The sequence below is a fragment of the Elgaria multicarinata genome, chromosome 8 (assembly GCF_023053635.1).
Source record: "Elgaria multicarinata webbii isolate HBS135686 ecotype San Diego chromosome 8, rElgMul1.1.pri, whole genome shotgun sequence".
NCBI classification, from domain to species: Eukaryota; Metazoa; Chordata; class Lepidosauria; order Squamata; family Anguidae; genus Elgaria; species Elgaria multicarinata.
The window spans coordinates 56,763,348-56,785,026 of NC_086178.1; the positions used below are offsets into that span (position 1 = coordinate 56,763,348).

At 45.6% G+C, this 21,679-nt stretch overlaps 1 protein-coding gene across 1 annotated transcript; it reads left to right on the forward strand.

Moving 5' to 3' along the window:
* Positions 1-1,193: 1,193 nt before the first annotated feature.
* Positions 1,194-11,732, forward strand: NPM3 (nucleophosmin/nucleoplasmin 3). Its single transcript, XM_063132548.1, has 6 exons — positions 1,194-1,321; positions 2,553-2,638; positions 8,291-8,410; positions 9,327-9,420; positions 10,068-10,222; positions 11,167-11,732. The coding sequence occupies exons 1-5, from the start codon at positions 1,246-1,248 to the stop codon at positions 10,202-10,204; spliced, it is 513 nt and encodes a 170-aa protein (XP_062988618.1). The 5' UTR covers positions 1,194-1,245; the 3' UTR covers positions 10,205-10,222; positions 11,167-11,732.
* The last annotated feature ends 9,947 nt before the right edge of the window (positions 11,733-21,679 follow it).

Below are 21,679 nucleotides of genomic sequence, written 5' to 3' on the forward strand. Positions count from 1 at the left end.
GGCAACCCTGCCTTCTTGTGGGAAAGTTAATCCCAGCCATTTAAAAAATCCTTAGTTTAAGCAGCAGAAAAAAACCCTCTTGCAAGTCTCCTTTTTCTGCACCCTTCTAATTCAAAAAGAGCAATAGATGCCATGGTTCTTCTTGTTGGCACTCATTACGCTATAGCTGTTCCATTTCATTCTGACATTTTGTGAAAGAAAAAAAATTGATATATTCTTTAGTATTAGAGCATACTTCTGTGCTCGTCGTTGGATCAAGGAAGTGGGAGTCATTTTCCAGTCTACATTGCTGTTGCTTTGAGTTTCCATCATTTCGGGAGAGGGCAAACTCTGGTTTACAGGAGCGATTGAACATACAAACCTGCCTTGGCTTCAGTCAGATCACTGTGTTGTCTGCTATGGATTATTCACAAAAAGAGTGAATAATCTAAGCTCAGTAGTGACTTCAGCCTTCCCCAAGCTGCTGTTCTCTAGATGTGTTGGACTACACCTCTCATCAACCTCATAGTCAAACACATCTGGAGGGAACCACGTTGAGGAAGGCTGGGATACAGTCATCTTCATCTGTTTATATGACAAAAAACTTTGGCATATTCTTTGTCTCTTCCACTTCCACCACCACCATCATGCTGGGTGTTGTAATCCAACAAAACTAGGGGTGGGGGCAGGTTGGGGAGGGCTGGTCAGGCCACACAGTCACTCTCCAGCGTCTCAGGCAGGAGTCTTTTCCTGACCTACTTGGGATTGAAACTGGGAGCTTCCACTGAACTATGCCCCCTGTCTTATAAAGGGCATAGTTTAAGGTCCAGCTGCCCGCCCGCGCATCCCCAGCCAATAGATCGGGGCCAATTCGCGTGCTCTTGAAGCTACGGTGGGATCGGGGCAGGAAAATTACCCTGAAGATTTCCTGGACTCCAGAAATCTTTCACCCCAGATTGTTCCCCACCCCGAGACTGAATGTTTCATTTCAGATTCCTCAGTGTTTTAAACTTGCTCCTTTCTCTCCAAAAGAAAAGCCATTGTAAAGCAAACCCGCCTTTTAAGCAACCGAGAGGTATTGTTTGACCAAGCGCCAACAACAGAACTTGCCAAAGCCCCTCCTGGGAGGGGCGGTCGGAGTCTCCTCCTACCTTGTGCAGTCAAGGGCCTCCCATTGGGGAAGGATCGGGGCGGGCCGGGCCAGGCGAGCAGGAGGTGGCACCGCGGCGCAAGCAAGTCTTCCTGTCTCGTCCTTTCGGCACAGGCATGGCCGCCTTCTTGGATCTGCAGAGCATCGTGGATGGAGGCAAACCGTCGATATGCACCAGCCGCTTCGTGTTCGGTGGGTCAGGAGGGGCTGGGGTTTTGCTGTCTGGCAATGGGGATCAGTTGGTGATCATGTTTGGGGAGTAGGGCAATTGGCCATCATGTTTGGGCGATCAGTGGCCCTTGGTCTGTGCAGAGGTACTGGCTAGTGCCTGGAAGGGCTAGATAATCTGGATTGGAAGGGTATTACTCGGACAGTACTTTGAATGCTGGGTTTCTGGCCCTAAGCCTGAAACGCCGGAAAGCACGTGCGGTGCGTCACGTCACCGCCTTCCAACTGTCCCGGTTCCGCATATGTGCCGATAAGTCACCAATGCTTCCACGTGTCTTGGCTCATTGCATTGACGGGGCGGGGAGCGGCCTCCACCGAAGATTTGGTTGATCTTCCGTCCTGTAAGATTAGGTTTGTTTCAAAATAAGCACGTGGCGAAGTGCTTCTTGATCCTTGTGTACACGTGTTTGGGTTTAAGCCTCATGGTGGAATTTAATCCGAGGGAAGGTATATAGGCTTAGACTGCAAATAATAATTCTCTGCCCTTCCCCTTCGTATGGGAAAGCGCATTATTCCCATCTTTGGTAGTCTGCAAAATAAAACGACTGGAATGTATTTATTTATTTTGCAGTTATTATGCTTTGTGCCTTCTCGGTATATTCTGGGATCCTGAAGTGAATGCATATTAGAGATAGGAAGTCGTGTCTATATTACTGGTACCCATTAAAGTTGAAAATACTTTTTGTTAGAAATTCAGGCAAAATCCTACAGCTGACCCCAATCTCTAGAATGGTAGATATTCATACCTTACTACAAGTGTGGGAGGAGGGGAGGAAGGGGGAGTTAAAACAGTGTAGGCAGATTTTGGTCAAACTATAACTGGTTTTTGCTGTTTAATTCTGTTAATCAAAAGCACGGATCCTTAACTCCTCCGGCTTTACAAGAACAATCTAAAATGGTGTTATCGTCTTTCCATGTAGGGGAACGGGTGGAGATTAATCTTCCCAGAAGGCTTTTCCTTTGGCCGAAGTCCCTACTTCAGCTGTTGACCATAGGTTTTTTCATTCGTGGCTCCTGCAAAGTGGGACCCTGCTGAGATGGAGTTCAATTGCTCCTGCAAGAGTGAAGAATAATATAGTGTTTATTTTAGAAGGACATTGTTTGGTTTCTCAGAAACATGCTGTAGCCCTGCTTTTGTGATTTACTTATTGGTTGCAATGTAGTTTTGGATGTGTGCATTTTGTTTTCCCCCCAGGATGTGAGCTGAATAGTAGTGCCCGATCCTACACTTTTAAGGTGTCTGAAGAGGATGATTCGGATCACTTCCTAGCTCTGAATATGGTAAGAGAGCTCCTATCCTCAAATGGGATATTTGCAACCGGGGGCCTTTAACACGGTCTTGTATTTAACAACTCTCCTGTATTTAACAACTCTCCTGGTAGCCACAGGCAAGTGAAAGGTCCAATATGGATCTCCCCCCCTCTACCCCCGCCATAGCCCACTTGGTTTCTGTGCTAGTTGTAGTGGGAAGATGCTGTTTCTCCACAACCAGCAAGGAACTGTAGGAAGCTGGTGCAGGTGAGATGGACAGCTCTGTCCCTCCTTGCTGAGTCTGCTTGGTAGAAGAACTAGCCTGGCAGGAGCCTGGAAGCCTGTGTTTCCATATGTGCTGCAAAGGACAATGCTTCCCCTCTTCCACGGCTAGCATGGAAATGCATGCTACAAGCCTCGTAACAGGGTAGTAATATTTGTTGTTGTTATTCATAACCCTAATTTTGTGGGCTTATTCACAAGGCTGCCTCAATATTCCACATCTCCCTCCAAGGAACAGGATGCTTGCTAGCCCTAGGTGACATTTTATTTCCTCTTTCTCTGTTCCTGTGCTATGTAATACAGCACAAAGAAATAAAAAGTTTTGTCTGATTTCTCAGCTAAGGTGTTGCCTGGCTGGAAAATCAAGGACAGCCATTTTGGAATGCAGCCTCCAGGAAGATCTGCGGTTCTGGGCCTTCCCTTTTAAGTAGGCATGACTCGTGAATGTTTCTGACGTGAAACTCCAAGGGCAAATGCAGGTTTATTTTGTACAGAAAGTGGCATCATGCTACACTGGCTCAGCAGTCATCCAGTAGAGAGAGTGAGGAGAGCTAAGCGAGGTGCCTTTGGGAGTTTGAGGCAGGGCTGTCGTAGGAGGAAGAGTAGTTGCATAGGGGAGACATAGCTGGTGGTGGAGTGTAATGACTTACAAGCAGCCAGAGGGCTGGACTGAGTCAACTCACTGCTGCACTCTCTTCCTCTGAGAGGAACCCTCAGCCACTGCTACTACAGAGAAAGGTACCACACTCGTGGCTAGGTGAGGAGGGGGAATAGTGTCTTTCCCATTCCAGGGCAAAAGGTTCAGAATTCCCTCTTGGTAATAAATGGGCTCTTGCCCCTCAGCATTTGGAGTCAGTTATGGTATTTATTTATTTATTTATTTATTTATTTAAAACATTTATATCCCACCCTATATCATTAAGATCTCAGAGCGGCATACAGATAAAAGCATACAGTATAAAACAATAAATATGCACAGTTAAAAACAAATTAAACCATGAACCAAGTTAAAACAATATATAATTTAAAAGCAATAAAAGCAATGTGCCATCTTAGTGTATTTAACCATCAAAAGCTTTGTTAAAAAGCCATGTTTTTATTTGGTGTCGAAATGAAATTAGTGTTGGCACCAGTCAGGCTTCCAAGGGGAGGGCAATCCACAGTCGGGGTGCCACAACAGAGAAAGCCCTCTCCCTTGTCCCATCATAGCATATATGTTGCGTTGGTGGGATGTAGAGAAGGGCTCCTCCAACAGATCTCAAGTCTCAGGCAGGCAGGCATATATAAGGAGAGGCGCTCCCTCAAGTATCGAGGTCTCAAGCCGTTTAGGGCTTTAAACGTCATTACCAACATCTTGAATTCTGACCGGAAGCGTATAGGCAGCCAGTGCAGTTCCTTTAAGACCGGTGTTATGTGGTCTCTGTAAGATGTACCCACCAGCAGTCTAGCTGCTGCATTTTGCACTAGCTGCAGCTTCCGCGTCGTCTTCAAGGGCAGCCCCACGTAGAGTGCATTGCAGTAGTCTAATCGGGAAGTTACCAGTGCATGCACTACTGTGGCTAGGTTATCCCTGTCCAGGAAAGGCCATAGCTAGTGGATCAGCCGAAGCTGACCCCAAGTACTCCATGCCACGGAGTCCACCTGGGCCTCCAGTGACAATGAGAAATCTAGGAGTAGTCCCAAGCTAAGGAGTACTCCCATCCTTCAGAGGGAGCACCACCTCATCCAGAAAAGGTCGCTTACCCAATTCCCGGACTCGGGAACCACCAATCCACAGAGCCTGTGTCTTATCAGGATTCAGCTTCAGTTTATTGGCCCTCATCCAGCCCATTACAACCTCCAGCACCTTCACAGCAACAGCTGACTCCGATGACAAGGAGAAGTTGAGCTGGTATCATCAGCATGCGGATGGCACAAAACCCCTAATGACCTCACCCAACGGCTTCATATAGATGTTGAACAGCATGGGAGATAGAATAGAACCCTGTGGCAGCCCACAGCTTAATTGCCATGGGGTGGAACAGGAATCGCCCAATACCACTCTCTGGGATCAGTCCTGCAAGGAGGAGCGGAACCACTGTAACACAGTGCCGCCTACACCCATCTCGCAGAGCCGATCCAGTAAGATACCATGATCAATGGTATCAAAAGCCGCCGAGAGATCCAGGAAGATCATAGAATCATAGAATAGCAGAGTTGGAAGGGGCCTACAAGGCCATCGAGTCCAACCCCCTGCTCAATGCAGGAATCCACCCTAAGCATCCCTGACAGATGGTTGTCCAGCTGCCTCTTGAATGCCTCTAGTGTGGGAGAGCCCACAACCTCCCTAGGTAACTGATTCCATTGTCATACTGCTCTAACAGTCAGGAAGTTTTTCCTGATGTCCAGCTGGAATCTGGCTTCCTGTAACTTGAGCCCGTTATTCCGTGTCCTGCACTCTGGGAGGATCGAGAAGAGATCCTGGCCCTCCTCTGTGTGACAACCTTTTAAGTATTTGAAGAGTGCTATCATGTCTCCCCTCAATCTTCTCTTCTCCAGGCTAAACATACCCAGTTCTTTCAGTCTCTCTTCATAGGGCTTTGTTTCCAGACCCCTGATCATCCTGGTTGCCCTCCTCTGAACACGCTCCAGCTTGTCCGCGTCCTTCTTGAATTGTGGAGCCCAGAACTGGACGCAGTACTCTAGATGAGGCTTAACCAGGGCTGAATAGAGAGGAACCAGTACTTCATGTGATTTGGAAGCTATACTTCTATTAATGCAGCCTAAAATAGCATTTGCCTTTCTTGCAGCCATATCGCACTGTTGGCTCATATTCAGCTTGCGATCTACAACAATTCCAAGATCCTTCTCGTTTGTAGTATTGCTGAGCCAAGTATCTCCCATTTTGTAACTGTGCATTTGGTTTCTATTTCCTAAATGTAGAACTTGGCACTTATCCCTATTAAATTTCATTCTGTTGTTTTCAGCCCAGCACTCCAGCCTATCAAGATCACTTTGAAGTTTGTTTCTGTCTTCTAGGGTATTAGCTATCCCACCCAATTTTGTGTCATCTGCAAATTTGATAAGTGTTCCCTGTACCTCCTCATCCAAATCATTAATAAAAATGTTGAAGAGCACTGGGTCCAGGACTGAGTCCTGCAGTACCCCACTCTTTGCCTCTCCCCAGTTTGAGAAGGTTCCATTGATAAGTACTCTTTGAGTCCAATTCTGTAGCCAACTGTGAATCCACCTAATAGTTGTTCCATCTAGCCCACGTTTAGCTAGTTTGTTAATCAGAATATCATGGGGCACTTTGTCAAAAGCTTTGCTGAAGTCAAGATATATGACATCCACAGCATTCCCACAGTCCACAAGGGAGGTTACCAGATCAAAAAATGAGATCAAATTAGTCTGACAGGATTTGTTCCTGACAAATCTATGTTGGCTTCTAGTGATCACCGCATTGATTTCAAGGTGTTTACAGATTGACTTCTTTATAATCTGCTCCAGAATTTTCCCAGGGATGGATGTCAGACTGACTGGTCTGTAGTTCCCAGGTTCCTCCTTTTTGCCCTTTTTGAAGATAGGGACAACGTTATTATTTATTTATTTATTTAGAGTATTTTTATCCCGCACCTCAGCCAAAAACGTTAGCCCTCCTCCAGTTGTCCGGCACCTCACCCGTCTTCCATCATTTTGCAAAGATAATAGACAAAGGTTCTGAGAGTTCTTCCACTAGCTCCTTCATTACTCTAGGATGCAGTTCATCGGGCCCTGGAGATTTGAACTCATTCAAGGAAATTAGGTGTTCTTTGACCATTTGTTTATCAATTTCAAACTGTAATCCTGCCCCCTCAACTTCTGCTTCACTTTTTCCAGGGGGGTCATAGACCCGCTTTTGGGAGAAGACTGAGGCAAAGTAGGAATTGAGCACTTCAGCCTTTTCTTTGTCATCTGTTATCAATTTGCCATCCTCATTAAGCAGTTGAACCACCATTTCTTTCTTCTGTCTTTTACTACTCACATATCTGAAGAAAGCCTTTTTATTGCTTTTAGCATCCCTCGCTAATCTCAGCTCATTCTGAGCTTTAGCCTTCCTGACGTCATTTCGGCACTTCTGCGCCACTTGTCTGTACTCTTCTTTTGTAGCCTGGCCTTCGTTCCACTTCCTATATGTATCCTTTTTTGTTTTCAGGTCATCTCTAAGCTTTTTGTGGAGCCACATTGGTTTCCTCTGTTGTCTTCTATCTTTTCTCCTTGTTGGAATTGTTTGTAACTGTGCCTTTAAAATTTCCTTTTTTAAATACTCCCACCCATCCTGCACTCCTTTTCTCATTAGGCTCACTTGCCACGGGACCTTACTTATCATAGTTCTGAGTTTATTAAAATCAGCTTTCCTAAAATCCAGAGTACGTGTGTATGGCTACACTCCACTTTTGTCTCCTTCATAATCAAGAATTCACGTGGTCACTCTCCCCCAGAGTTCCCTTAGCTGCCACTTTATCCACTAAGTCATCCCTATTGGTCAATATCAAGTCAAGGATGGTCGATCCTCTAGTTCCTTCCTCCACTTTCTGTAGGAGAAAGTTATCACCCACACATGTCAGGAATTTCTTGGAAGGGCCGCTTTTGGCATTATTTGGTTCCCAACAGATATCAGGGTAATTGAAGTCCCCCATCACTACTACATCACACTTCCTTGAAACACTGGCAATTTGTTTCTCAAAAGTTTCGTCTTCGTCTTCTCCTTGATTGATCAACAGGGTAGCACTCCCCGTGTCTGTCACTTGGAGTAGGTCGTCAGTCAGAGCCACCAGTGCCGGGCCCTGGCCTGAAACCAGACTGAAATGGGTCCAGATAATCCGTTTCTTCCAAGAACATCTGAAGTATGGACTGGCTGGGAAGATGTAGCCCAACACTTCTGGAGGGCACCAGGTTGGGAAGGGCTGCCGTATGGACAGGAGGAGCAAGCAATGAGTTCTTTCTTCAGGAACAAGCTTAAGCCAGGAGCTGGCGAAACCCAGCTTCAGGCTGTGAGTTGGCTAATGGGCACTTGTTTCATTGGCTTGGGACCTTGTTGTTGAGCCTGTTCCTTTGTCCTCTGCTTCAGCCTTTCCCAGCCTGGTGCTCTCCAGATGTTGTGGACTACAACTCCCAGCATTCCTGACCATTGGTTATGCTGTCTGGGGGTGATGGGAATTGTCGTTCAAAACATCTGGAGGGCGCCAGGTTGGGGAACGTAGCACCTAATTGCACTTCTTTTCTTCCTGCTCCCAACTGCTTGTTTGAGGGGTTCTGCCCCTGTGGTGCTTGGGGGAAAATCATGCTTCCTAGTTGAGCATGGCTAAGTATGCCCACTTTTATATATATATATATAATTCTGTCTCCTTTCTCTTCTCTGCCCCCCCCCCCCCAATCAAGGTTTGCTTGTCAGAAGCAGCCACGGATGAATGCAACATCGTGGAGATTGTAGGACGCGACTATCAGAACAAGGAGGTTGTTGTGCCAGTGGCGAACTTGAAGCTGTCATGCCAGCCCTGGGTAAAATGAATTGTTGGGGTTGGGAACTTGGGTACCTGGGAGGAAATGAGGATGTGGTGGCTGCAGGGCAGGGGTGGGGGAACCTCAGGCCCATAGGCCAAATCCGGCTCTCTGGGGTTCCCTCTTTGGTACCACTCCTTTTCCTCCAGCCACCAATCATTTAGTGGTTTTCCTGGCTTTTATGAGTTTCCCCAAAAGTTGGAATGCCTCTCCAAAGGCGTAGTTACTGGCAGTAAGAGATTTAAGCTAAAATAGGCATGTAGTTTTGGCCCCACCCCACCCCTGGAATGCGGCCCCTGAAAGCTATTTCTCCGAAATGGAACGCTGCCCTTAGTCTGAAGAGGTTCAAAACACCCCTGCTATAGGGTGCTGACCTGTGAGAGTTGACAAGAAAGGGAAACCGCCTTGCTTTAGCAGCCTGAGTTTGCAAGGCCTCTGATTGCCCCTCAGATATTTCCCAACCTTTGTTAAAAAAAAAATAATGTGCAAGTTTTCTGGAGTCTTGAGTTTTTCACTGCAGTGTGTTCCCTCTAGTCTAGCTAGCCAGGAAATCTTTGTTTACGCATGCCAGTAAAGGTTTCTTTCAACCTAGAGCAGAACTTCTTAAAATAATCAGTTCAAATGCATGGTTTCTGCAGTAATTGTACTATAGCTGGGGTGACTGTGGATGTATTAGTTTGGATTGAAAGGCATTACTAAGAACCCAGTTTGCAGCTCGGAAATAATATTTGCCCATTGAGCCGTGCATGAGAATGTCATGGCTTGGATAAGAGAGAGCTGGGTATTTGCAAGCCCATCTGATTTATGGGAAGGAAGACGCAAGCCACAAGTACGATTGATCTAAATGGGTTCTGGAGTCCTTCTGGAGTCCTTCTTCCGTTGAGTTGCCCTGACCTTTCTCCTCATCTTTCCATAGTTGTGTTTGGATAATTTTGAGCTCCAGCCCCCAGTGACCTTTCGCCTGCGTTCAGGATCTGGCCCTGTCCACCTTGCAGGGCAACACCAAATCTGTAAGCAGTTCTGACTGGGGTTTGGGGACTTCTTGAGGATAAAATGGGTGCCTCTAGAAATTAAGGAATGGGAAGAAGAATTGGGTGTTCACTCTTAAGGAGGGCTATGTCATAAAATATGATTCCTAAAGGAGCTTATCTACATAACCAATGGAGTCGGGTGGTGGTGGTGACCTTCCATTGCTCTTGAGTGTGTTCTCTCCATGATTTGTTTATAAGTTGGTCATATGTTTGATCTTCCCAAATGGGAGGGAGGACATGAACATGCGTCTGATGCAGTCGTGTGACACAGTGGCCATCTGTACATACCGGTTCTCTGGTGCAAGGCAGAGGGGTTGGAGAATATTGTTTGGACCTATGAACGGAAGAGAAATCTCTTAAGATGCTGGAACAAAGATTGTATTTGTTTAAAAAGCCCAATGTGTTCCGGCCTATTTTTTCTTTTAAGGCCGCCTTTGAGGTGCTGTAATATAATACCATACAAAATGACACATCTTTTAGAGAGGTTTTTTCTGGTGTTCCTGAGATCAACAGTTAGTTCAAGGTCTCTCATATCTGGACAGAACTGTGTTAGAGAGGAAAGGGGATGTCTGAAAGCTACATTTTCCAGATCACACTTTCAAATTGCAAACCTGGCTGCTTCCCAGTTCACAGGAGTGATCTTTCGGAAGATGAGGATGAGTTTAATGAAGAGGAGGAGGATTTTAGCGATGAGGATGAGTCCATAGAAGAGGAGGAAGAGCTGTCCCCTATCAAGCCTGCCAAGAAGCAACGGAAGTCTTAGCTTGGCTTCCAAGGAGAGGTACGTGTCGGTGGGGAAGACTGGGCAGGTGGAGATGCCAAGAATGCCCGCAAGAAGAGCACCATTTTGTCTGTGGGGTTCTGGAAACATGTTCGTTGCAGCCTCGTAGACCGGCCTTCACCAATCCGCCATCCCTCAGATGTGTCAGACCACAACTCCCATCAACACCAGCTGGCTGGGGATGGTGGGAGTTGTAGTCTGACATATGTGGAGGGCGCCAGCTTGGGGAAGGCTGACATGGATCATTGGGGGGCACCCGTCCATTCATAGCACCGCAGCAAATGAGTCTGAGGCTTCCCGATGCAGCGCTCCCTTTTCAAATAAAGCCCCAGGCCAGGGAGACATTCTACGAAGGTCCCTGCTTCTGCCCTGCCCACTCCCCCAGGCTGCAGAACTGAGAGTGTTCACCCATTACCTTGCTGGCGTAGTGCTGGCTGCATCAGATGGAAAGACAGCAGGGCCAGCTGAGCCAGTGCAGTGCTAAGGCGGGGGATATGGTACCTGTGACTCCTTGGCGCTATTACAGCAGGGGGGTAGGCAGCCCCAGATGTTTTGGACCACAACTCGCCAGCATTCCCAACCCATACTGGCTGGGGCTGATGGAAGTTGTAATCCATGCACTGGGTTGGCTGTCCCTGTGTTATAGTCACAGGGGCTGCCTTTGGAGATGTCATATAAACCACTCAGAGAGCTTCAGCTATTGGGTAGTATAGAAATGCAATAAATAAATAAATAAAAGTGGGTCTCCAGGGTCACCCTCTGATTCACTTGGCCTGGCAGCCCTGCTCCGTTCTTGCTTCTCAAGCCTTGGGAGGATGTAGACCTGTCTGTGTGTGGCTCACCTGGGAGATGAGGGATGGATAGCTCACCTCCTTGGTGTGCCAGGTGTGTGGAGAGACCAGTGCTGCCATGCTAAACTGCACTTTTCTTCTTCTATTTGCCAGGTGCTGCAGATTTTATTCTTCCTGAAATGCAGCGTTGCTGTTCTCCAGCTGAATTTCTTGAAAATGTTTTCTTGTATCTCCTTGTCTGGAACTGATGGCTGATGGCAATAACTGGTGCTACTGATTCTGGGTCCAGGGGAAAGCTGCTGTGTTTGAGGAGCTGCCGGAGAGTTACTATTTCAGGAACATGTTTTCCATGGGAAAACTGGTAGCAGCTTTGTGCCCTTCTGTTCAGATCTAGCTGGTACTTAGAAAGGGGCCCAAACATCAGCCATTTGTTGCTGTTGATGTACGTTGAGCTGTTTTCTCCAGATGAAGATACCAAGAGGCAGGAGTAAGTCTTTATTTTCCCTATGCATTTTACATCTACCTTTTTATTTTATTTTTAAATGAACATATTCCTCCAAAAATAGGTAATGCCACTGGGTTTATTTCTTGGAGCATGTTTTTCCATGAGTCAGTTTGACTCCGTGCGGCAGCCTTCCCCAGCATGTTGCCCTCCATATGTCTTGACCACAACTCCCATTATCCCCAGGGCATCAGGTTGAAGAAGGCTGCCCTTAAGGGGGGAAATATCTCTCCCAGTTACCATCAAGGTGCTTGCAAGGTTCACTTTTTGATATGTATAGATCTTTAGTACAGAAAAATACAGGTCTTTATTTTCTTACCATTTTAACCAATTTTTGTGTTGAGTATTTTTAACAGGTTTGTCTACTATTTCAGCCTGCACCAGTGAGACTGAGACAATCTGTACATTGCCCTCCACCCCTTTAGTCTTGCTGTCAGTAAATTCAAAGAGGTCATGTGTTAACTGATCATAGGGCAGCACGGCTTGCCAATGTCCATGCTGTATTCGAATCTTGAGGCCATAGTTGTTTCACACTTTTGTGCCTTCTCTTTTTAACAAAGGTGTCTTGTGTTTTTGTTTGTTGTTTTTTGAAATAAACATGTTTGTAATACTTGGGCTGCTCTGAATTGTTTTCTTGGCAGGAACTGGGGGCTCACGAGCCTTATAGTAGCATTACTCGACCTTCATGTAGCAGGTTTTCCTCTATGCAGGTTTTCCTCTTCCAGATGTGTAACAGCTTTGGAGGGCGCTCTTACTGCTTTTCAGAACGGGATCCACATCTGACCTAAGTTAATAAAATTAGGGTGCAATTGCTGGCTGGGGAATGCTGGGAGTTGTAGGACTTTTTCCTGTCTAAACATACATAGGATTGTGCCCTAAATGATGTTATTATAGGCGGGTTAGTTACACGTAGAATTTTACTAAACTTTACAGTGAGTATAGGAGTTTTAAGCCAATGGATTCTCATGAACAATATTTTGACATTTTTCCCAATCGTTAAGAAATGGGTACCATTTTTTTTAAAAAGATTATGGATTCCTATTTGGGAATTTGCTGAAGAGGGTTTTCCTGGAAGTTTGGAAGAACCCAAGGTTGTGTGTTCTGGTCCTGCCACTTCCACTCTCAACCTCTCCACATTGATGGAGAAAGTCTGCAAAGAGAAGACTAACCATGCTCAACTGAACAAGGTTACAGGGCCCCATGCGATTCGGGTTCAGTTGAAAGTGTATATACTGGCCTTGCAGACTTTCCCTATCAACGTGCAGAGGTCAGGAGTGGAGGGGGCTAGATAGCACACTGGAAGAATACGTCCTCTAGTTGTCCCTGCTGGATAGCTCAGTGGTAGAGCTCCTGCTTTGCAAGCAGAAGGTTCCAGGTTCTATCCCCAGTGTCTCCAGGTAAGGCAGGAAAAATGCCTGTCTGAAATGCGAGAGAGCTGTTGCCAGTCAGTGTTGCCAGTCCTGGGCTAGGTGGAGCCATGGCCTGACTCAGTTTAAAGCAGCTTTCTATGTTCCTCTAGGGTGGGGGCGGAGTGCATATTCCTGGTTCCTTCCGCTCGTACAGGAAAGTACTCTAGCAAACATGGCTATTGAAAATCTTCTCTTGAAAATGTGTTTACAGGAGGGACTGCAAGGGAAGGGAGTTTCAGAAATGCTCCATTAGCCAGGGACCTGGGATGGGCCACAAGTGGCACATTAAATTTCCACGCTGGGAATAGCGTGTCAGGTGAGAGTTGCTGGTTTTTTTGGTGCGTTGGGGTAACCTGGCCAAGGTTAGTTTTGTGAAGAGTTTGTTGGCAATTGACTAGGCCTCCTTAAGATTCCCCTGAAGGAGAATTCGCCCAACAGGACCATAGCATGACTTTCAGGGACTATGACAGACTTGCGAGAGAGAGAGAGATTGGGGGAGGGGCTTCAGGCAGGTTTAGAGGGGGTGGGTGAGGCTAGGAGGCATGAAGAGCCATGGATGTTATTAAGGAAATGGGCTTCCTTGAGTAGGGAAGGAGACCAACGTTTGGTCTTTGCTTCCTTAGATAATGGTTTTGGGGAGAACTCACTGGCAGATATGTGGGTTTATCAATTTATCTATTTAACCAGCAGTTCTTCTTGATGGCTTGTTGGTAGAGCAGCCCCCAGAATAATCCTGTTGAATGGTATAATGCCATGCCCTTCTCAGGTAGTTATGGCATCTCTCTCCAAAGCATGCATCTCCTATCATAGAAGCGTTGTGTTGTTTGTGTTAAAAGTACATCCCTGTGAGCAAGGGAAGCAGCCGTGTTTCTGAAGGAATGGGACTTCGTCCTCAGCCTTCAGATTGGAGCAGTGTGGTCAATACGTACAATGCAGGCTCCAGGATTTGAGGGCCCTCAGGTAACGCACCCTCAATGGGTCTCCTCCCTCAGTAAGTCTACCTCCTCATCACCATTGTCACCAGTTGCTGTTGACTCTTTTTTGTCATTGCTACTGCTTGCTTGGCACCAGTAAGCAAGTAGCCAGTGACATCCCTTTGCTCCTCCTCCTTACCCCTACTACTGCTTGGGCCAGAATGAGAGGCAGACAAACAAGCAGATTCCAATGGTGAAGAGAGGAGCAACTCCAGAGGACTTTTCTCAGTAGGCCCCTACTGGGTTGTGGGCTATCGGCAAGGGCCCAGCCCTGCCTACCCTTGACTTCAGCCCTGAATAGGCCCCCAAACAGATGTTGCAGAAGATTACCTTCTCTCAGTCCTGACCACTGTTTACACCTGGGCAGCCTTTACGAAAAAGCAGGTTCTTTATGCAGCCACAAGATGGCAGGCTTGTCAGTATGATGAGGCCCCAAAGCCCTTATTTGGGCGGCTTTGTGGTAGTGGGGGAAAGGATTTTGCTTCATACCTCCCTTGAAAGTTTTAGAGAGATTGATATGTATGTTAGAAAAGGCACATTGTGCAGTTCTGCCATCCTAACAATAGTACAGTAGGACCAAGAGCAGAAGCGGCTTCTGCTGACTTTTCCAGGTCCTTCGTGGACCTAACAGAGCCTGATATTGCCATGCAGGGAGAGCTGGAAAACACTGTTGCTAAATGTCTTTAGGAGAAATGCAAGGGTTTGAGTGTCAACATGCTCTCCTGCCTGCCTGGCTTCCCAGCATCTCCACTCGGAAGCATCGTTTAGTAATATCCCGCAGGCCTGGATGGATACTACAGGATGTATTATCCTGTAATACATGGGATGTGGGTTCCTGCATTAAAACCAGAAAATGGCCTTGTGAGGGTCATACCAATGAGACAGCCACTTCTCATTGCCTCTTTTCAACAGCATCCACATCTCAAAGCTTTAAAGGGGTGTCTCTCTAAGACCACTATTATTATTATTATTATTATTATTATTATTATTATTATTATTTATTGCATTTTTATACCGCCCAATAGCCGAAGCTTCCTGGGCGGTTCACAAAAACTAAAACAATTCAAAGTGTAAAACAAACAGTATAAAAACATGATATAAAATACACATTAAAACGAATTAAAACATACCATACATGATTAAAACATCCTGAAAACATTCTAAAATTTCACTGGATAGGCCTGCCAGAATAGATCAGTCTTTATTGCTTTTTCAAATTCTAAAAGACTGTCAAGTTGACGAATCTCCTCCGGCAGGCCATTCCACAGTCTGGGAGCAGCAGAAGAGAAGGTCCTCTGGGTAACAGTTGTTAATCTAGTTTTTGCTAGCTGAAGCGGATTCTTCCCAGAGGATCTGAGTGTGCGGGGCGGATTGTACGGGAGAAGGCGATCCCACAGGTAGCCCGGACCCAAACCATGTAGGGCTTTAAAGGTAATAACCAACACTTTGTACTTCGCCCAGAAACTAATTGGCAGCCAGTGAAGAGATTTTAAAACTGGTGTAATGTGTTCACCCCTAGGTGTACCAGTGACCAGCCTGGCTGTGATATTTTGGACTAATTGAAGCTTCCGGACTAGGCACAGAGGTAGCCCCATGTAGAGCGCATTACAGAAGTCAAGCCTTGAAGTTACCAGTGCGTACACTACCGTCTTTAGGTCTTCCAACTCTAGGAAGGGGCGCAGCTGGCGTATCAGCCGAAGCTGATACAATGCACCAGACAGAATGCTATAGTCCTGCTTTGTCTTGTTTTTGAGTGGCAATCTGCTTGGCAAGAGGATAGATGTCTTTGCCATTGTAGCTTCCCAATGTCTTGTCATTTCAGAAGGAATTCACATCTAGGGTGGGAGGAACAAGCTATTTCACTTCTCTCCTGCTGTCTGGCTTCCCAGAAAACTCTCCAGTAATCCTTTCCTATCCTATTTCAGTTGTGTTCTCCCCTATTTCCCCTGTCTCACTGTATAAGCGCTTCTCGTTGCCCTGGGACTTCTGTATTCGATGCCCTGGATGGCCAGCCAGTACCCTGTGGGTTGCATTTGGACCTCACAGCCATTTTCTGTGTCCACCTTGCTCCTGCTCCTCTTCCTCCCCTTGACTTACTTTTCTTCTGGCATGCTGTACGATTGCCCAACTCTTGAAATTCAACAGCCTGGGACCTTGGCAGAACTCTCCAAAATGCCCTGTTCATCCAAGGCAATGTTCCCCAACCTGTTTTGGACTACAATTCCCGTCAGCCCCAGCTATCATGGGCAGTGGTCGTATCTGATGAGAATTTTTGTCTCAAACATCTTGGTGGATGAAGCCCTCTCCGCTGGTGTCTTGAGAGTCAGCTTTCAGTTGAGGGAAGGCAAGATGGGAGGAGAGCACAATGAGCAGATTCCCCCACCTAAGGCTTTGCGAAGGGACCTCGCCTGAGGCCTTTGCGGGCCAGCTGAGAAAGCCTGCTGGCCCTATTTAGCCCACAAACCAGACATTTCCCATCTGTGATCTAAGGTGACCTATATTATTTATTGATTTATTTACAATACTTCTGTGCCTCTTAGTATTTTAAAATACTAAGATTAAAACAATTTAAAAAGTTAAGAACATTAAAAAAATTACATCATAACAATAAAATGGTGGCAACAAAGTCTCACTGTTTAGGGAACGCCTGTATAAACAAGTGTTTAAAGAGGCATTTAAAACTTGCCACCGTTTGCCTCTCGGATCACACGTGGGCAAGTGTTCCAAATGGTGGGTACCACCACAGAGAAGGCCTGCTTACATATTGCTACCAGGTGACATTCTATCTATATAGTGATAGCAGGAGGTTGTTGTAAACTGCTTTAGGGGTTTTAAAATGGGAAGAGGAATAAAATTATTCATAAATATTGTTGCCCACCAATCCCCACAACCTATCCTATTTTTGGCAGTCCTCCGCAGCAGTCAGAAGGGGGTGGGCTGGCAGATTAGTGGGTGTGCTTATTTGAGACCAAGCAATTCTCTCTCACTGTCTGGTTTGTGAAGAGTTAATCGGATAGCCCCTAACCCTGCCACCCCTGTATCCCATTTTTTTGTGGGGGTTCTCTTGTGCTGATCCTGAGCCTAACAACATGAACTAGAAAGAAAAGAAACATCAGATGCCACACAATAACTCTGTCAATATGGATGTAGGGGAAAGGAGACAGCAGCAGTAGGAACTTGCAAAGATGAGGAAATGAATCTGTTTTTCTTTGGGGGGAGATAGGATCACCTTGGTATAATCTCCATGCTTCTAGTTGGACTCATCCAAAGCAGTAACAACAGGAGTTTCTCCACACAAGCAATTTAGTGCATGCTCATGATTTGTCACACATGGAAGTTTGTGGGTCCTTTTATTGATGTCAGCTTCTGATGCTGCTTGGCGCCGTTTTTAAGCGGGAATCCGTCATTTTATAAAACCCTGAAAATGCAGTAATAAATGGAAAACGCACTATAAAGCAGCACTATCTGCTGGCAGTAGAATTGAAACATGAGAAAGAACTGGCAAAAACAAGGCGGGGAGCGCATGTATTTTGCTGATTGTTAAACTCGCAAAGACTCCAGAAGACAAAGCCCCGGTAAGACTGCAGGATTTTTGCTGAATGCGGACAAGCCCCAAGAGGCTGCAACCACATGAGTTATTTTTTCTCCCTAGCCCTGAACAGATATAGGGCCTGTTCAGACAACACACTAAGCCATGGTTAGGCCTCTAACACTTCTGCAGCAAGTGGTTAGTGAGCATGTTTAAACCATGGTTATGTAGCCACCATGGTTAGGAATGGTTGACACTTGCTGTGGTTCATAATGTTTAGCTCAAAATGCTTAACCATCATGGTTTAGTGTGTTGTCTGACTAGGGCCATAGTATTCAGCCTTCCCCAAACAGGGTGCCTTCCAGATGTGTTATGCTATCGCTTCTATCATCCCCAACCAGTATGGCCTTAGGAGTTGTAATATGACACATCTGGAGAGCACCAGGTCGGGGAGGGCTGAGATATGGCCCTAATATCATGAGTCCTCGATGTGTGGTTTTGGGGGCATCTTATTAAAACAGTAGCTTTGGTCTCTGATTCCCAGAAAGACACAAGCCTTGAGAATGCTTCATTTCAGGCAGAGGGGCATGTATGAAAAATAGATGCTCTCATGCGTTATGTCCCCCTCCCCCTGCATGGGCGTCTTTTGGTTTCGTTTAGTCAATATGTTTCCTTTTCAGTGACAAGACATAACTGCCCATCCTCCAAAAACCAAACTTCAAGCCTTGTTGATTTGGTTGCTGTACGTATTGTTTCCTTAAACTGGAAACTCTGTACATTAAAATGTTGTTAGGGTGTATTTTTAACATGAGGTGTTGCCCATGCTAGTTGAGAATGATGGGAGTTGCAGTACAACACATCTGGAGGGTACCAGGTTGGGGAGGGTGGCACTAAAGCTTCAGAAATCACAGTGGGTACTTCCCCTGTTTCTTGGATGAGCAGCATCTAAAATTACCACTTTGGCTGTTGCTTGGATGAACAGCATCTAAATTACCTCCTGCTTTGTTAATATAAAGACTACATAATTTCTTTCCATGATTAACTGGCAAAAGGAACCTTCAACAAGGATGGGAAGCACTGCTGAGAATAGCTGGACTTAATATTCCCCAAAATGAAGGATGCAACATCCCCCTCCTTCCCAGTGTAAGCGGGGGCAGCAGACTGACCTGCAGACTCCTCCCACACTACACCTGGGACTAACTAGTCTGAACTTGTAGACAATGTGAGTTCACTATCTAGACACTTTCTTCCCTCCCCATTCAGCCCCACCCCCACTAGCCTTTTCAATATCTTACCTGAAAAAGAGATCTGGGGATCTCAAAAATGTGTGCAATCTTTTTGTGTGTGATCTTTTGGTCAGCCTAATAAAAGTGTTACAGCAACACGAATGTTGGCATTTTTCTTATGGTCAACACACCTAGCTTTGCTAAATGGTGTTATTAAAAAAACAACACCTGTTTTAAATACTACCGAAGGGCTTTGATCAGCTAAGCCTAAGCCAGTTTGTCCCCTGTTTGAAAATGGCTGAGAACAGAGCGTGAAAGTGTCCAATATTTTATGTATGAAATCAATGAAGTTAAGAGCCGTTGTATGCTGGGGTGGTGGGCAGCAAGTTTCTTTTTGCATCAGTCAGTTATGTCCATGCACACACTTTACCTCCAGCTGGACTTGGTGTATTCAGGACAGAAGTAGTAATAGTTAATTAAAGCATATATGTTGAGATTGTCATCAGGGATGTGTGTGTGCATTAGGGAGAGATCACACATATAGACCGTGTCTAGGGGGGAAGAATAGGATTAGAGGGTCAGGCCAGGGCAATGGGTACTCCTCGGAGATGATGCTATCAAAACGGATTAAAATACCTTGTGCAAACAAACAGGATTGTCTAGGGAGAAGAGAGCTGGCTGTCACCGTTTCTTTTGGTAAGCCTTTCCAAGACAAGGGGCTGTTAATTTGTTTTTCCCAGGCAGAGCAGCAAGGTGTATAGGCGTATCTGCCTTTTATTGAGTATTAAGAAATAGAAAACAAAAGGGGGACCAAAGTATTTTTCTCAGAAACGTGTGCAGAAATACTAGATGGCATAAAGAGTGAATGCAATCTAAGGATGTGTTAACAGGCTCATGGAAAGAGCTTGTGTACCACCTGATCTTTGGAAAGGTGCTTCCAGGATTCTGGTACCAGTAACCTTATGTTTAACACAAGGTCGAAATCTTGATGAGGTTGGATACAAAGGTTAGAAGAATAAACTGGAAGCTGGGAAATAGGTATTGGCAGCAAGAGATGTGAGAAACTCCCTCTAAAACCTTTTATCATCTTTAAGTGGTAGAAATTTAAACTTTGTAGAAGTTGGTAGAACAAGAAACAAGTGCCACAATTTTGAATTAGGAATAAGGACTCTTTTCTATAGGTATTGGAGAAAAGTATTAGCAAAACCTTTTAGCAACGGGAACAGCAAAATGTATTACCAATTGGTATGGGAAGGGGTGAAGTTTTCAGCACATGTGACTCACAAAGCATGGCTGGGAAGGATAGGAGCACCAGGTTGGAGATGGCTGATATAAGTAAATGTCCAAGGGCTGTTTGACCCACCCATGCGTCGCTTCATGATTGTGTGAACTGAATCCAATAAAAAGCATTGCATTCGAGGTGACCTCCGATGATACATGAGCTCTGTCTGCGTTGGATCTGTGATGGTTTGTTCACACATGTACATCGTTATGTCGGAAAGAAGGATGATGCATGTAGAAACCTGGGCCAAAAGGCACTGCCTTAGGGTCTCAAGGGTAACAGCTGGAAATTACAAACCTTTGTCAAGATTCTTTGACTCGTAATCATGTAAAGAAGCCCTTGAGTTTATTTGTATCATGTTGCCCAGAGTCTTAAGCACTTGGAGCCACAAATTCGTCTGCCAAAGAACTAGCAAGAGGACCTGCTAGTGTGCCTCACTCCAAGAGGGGAGAGCTCTTGACCTTTTGTGCTAAGAGCGGCATCCCATTATTTTGTTATTGTCCATAGCAGGATTACACATGTTTGCCATGGGTCCCAATAAGACTCGCCTTTCTGCTTAGGGAGCTGTTGTTGATAAGCTGCTATTTTGTGCCTTGTACGGATGTTGATGAAATCTATTGTAAGTCAATGGGAATAGTAAAACCTCAAGTATGAATTATTTAATGAGTTTAAAGTAATTTAACATACTAAAATGTAACAACATAAATGACATCTGTTTGTCATTCATCTTAGTGCATTGCATTTTGAACATAACAGCAAAGTAGAACACAGAATTGAATACGTGTTCAACATAAGACTCATATCTGCATTATAAGCTCATCAGGTGGCCACTTACCGCAGTGCCAAAAAAGAAGAAACACATAACCCCCAAAGAGGGCACTCATTTTCTTAAGATTTGCATATGCTAATTCATGTATAGAGGTGCAAATTTGGAAAAGAAAATGACTAGGTGTTAAACAGAAATGCAAAACATCTCACCACGGTTGGGAATACTGTGATCAGGTGACCTGAGTACTGTGCAGGTGCTAACTCTTGAGGGGCAACTTTGAGGCCCCTGCTCTCCATTATTAAGGTTATCTTTAAATTGGACTTGGACCAGACACCCCTCCCAATAGAGGTCAATGTCCAATAGAGGTTCAAATAGAGGACTGTCCTCTGTAAAGTAGGACACATGACCACCCTACAAACTGATTTAAAGGAAAGCTGATTTAAACCTTGTGTTGCAAGTCCCTTTGAGAGAGATGTTCTACCAACTCAACCTGCCAAGATCAGCACCCTGCTCATACAAATTCCATAAACTTTTGTTGTAGACAGGCTTCTCCTCTCAGCTCCCTCCTTCAAAAGCACAAATGCATAGTGTCAGTTATCCAGCCTTAGTTGAAAGGGGTTGTGTTTAGGGTCCTTGGGACTCTTCCATGCCTTGCTTTGGTGTGAGGAAATAGATGTAAGCACCATGAATTGAATTCTCATTTCTATGAGAAGCAGTATCACCTCAAGGCTAGGATGTCAAGAGTGTGACCCCAGTGTTTTGCCAACTCCTCAGGGTCAGTAGTTCAGCCACTGCTGTGGCAAGAGCCCTGAAGGCCATGTGGTAAAGGTTGCTTAGGCCTACTGGTAAGTAAACAAACATGTCTAAAGTTACAGCCTCCCCTGCTCTGAAGTTTGCCTGAGCCACCCTCCATTCCAGGTTTGATGACATTCGCATACCCAAACACTGCCACCCTAATGCAGTGACCTCCATGCA

Coding starts and splice junctions, on each gene's coding strand:
- NPM3 (XM_063132548.1), top strand. CDS start 1,246: ATGGCCGCCTTCTTGGATCTGCAGAGCATCGTGGATGGAGGCAAACCG. Junction 1,322..2,552: donor CACCAGCCGCTTCGTGTTCG/GTGGGTCAGGAG, acceptor TTTTCCCCCCAG/GATGTGAGCTGAATAGTAGT. Junction 2,639..8,290: donor ACTTCCTAGCTCTGAATATG/GTAAGAGAGCTC, acceptor CCCCCAATCAAG/GTTTGCTTGTCAGAAGCAGC.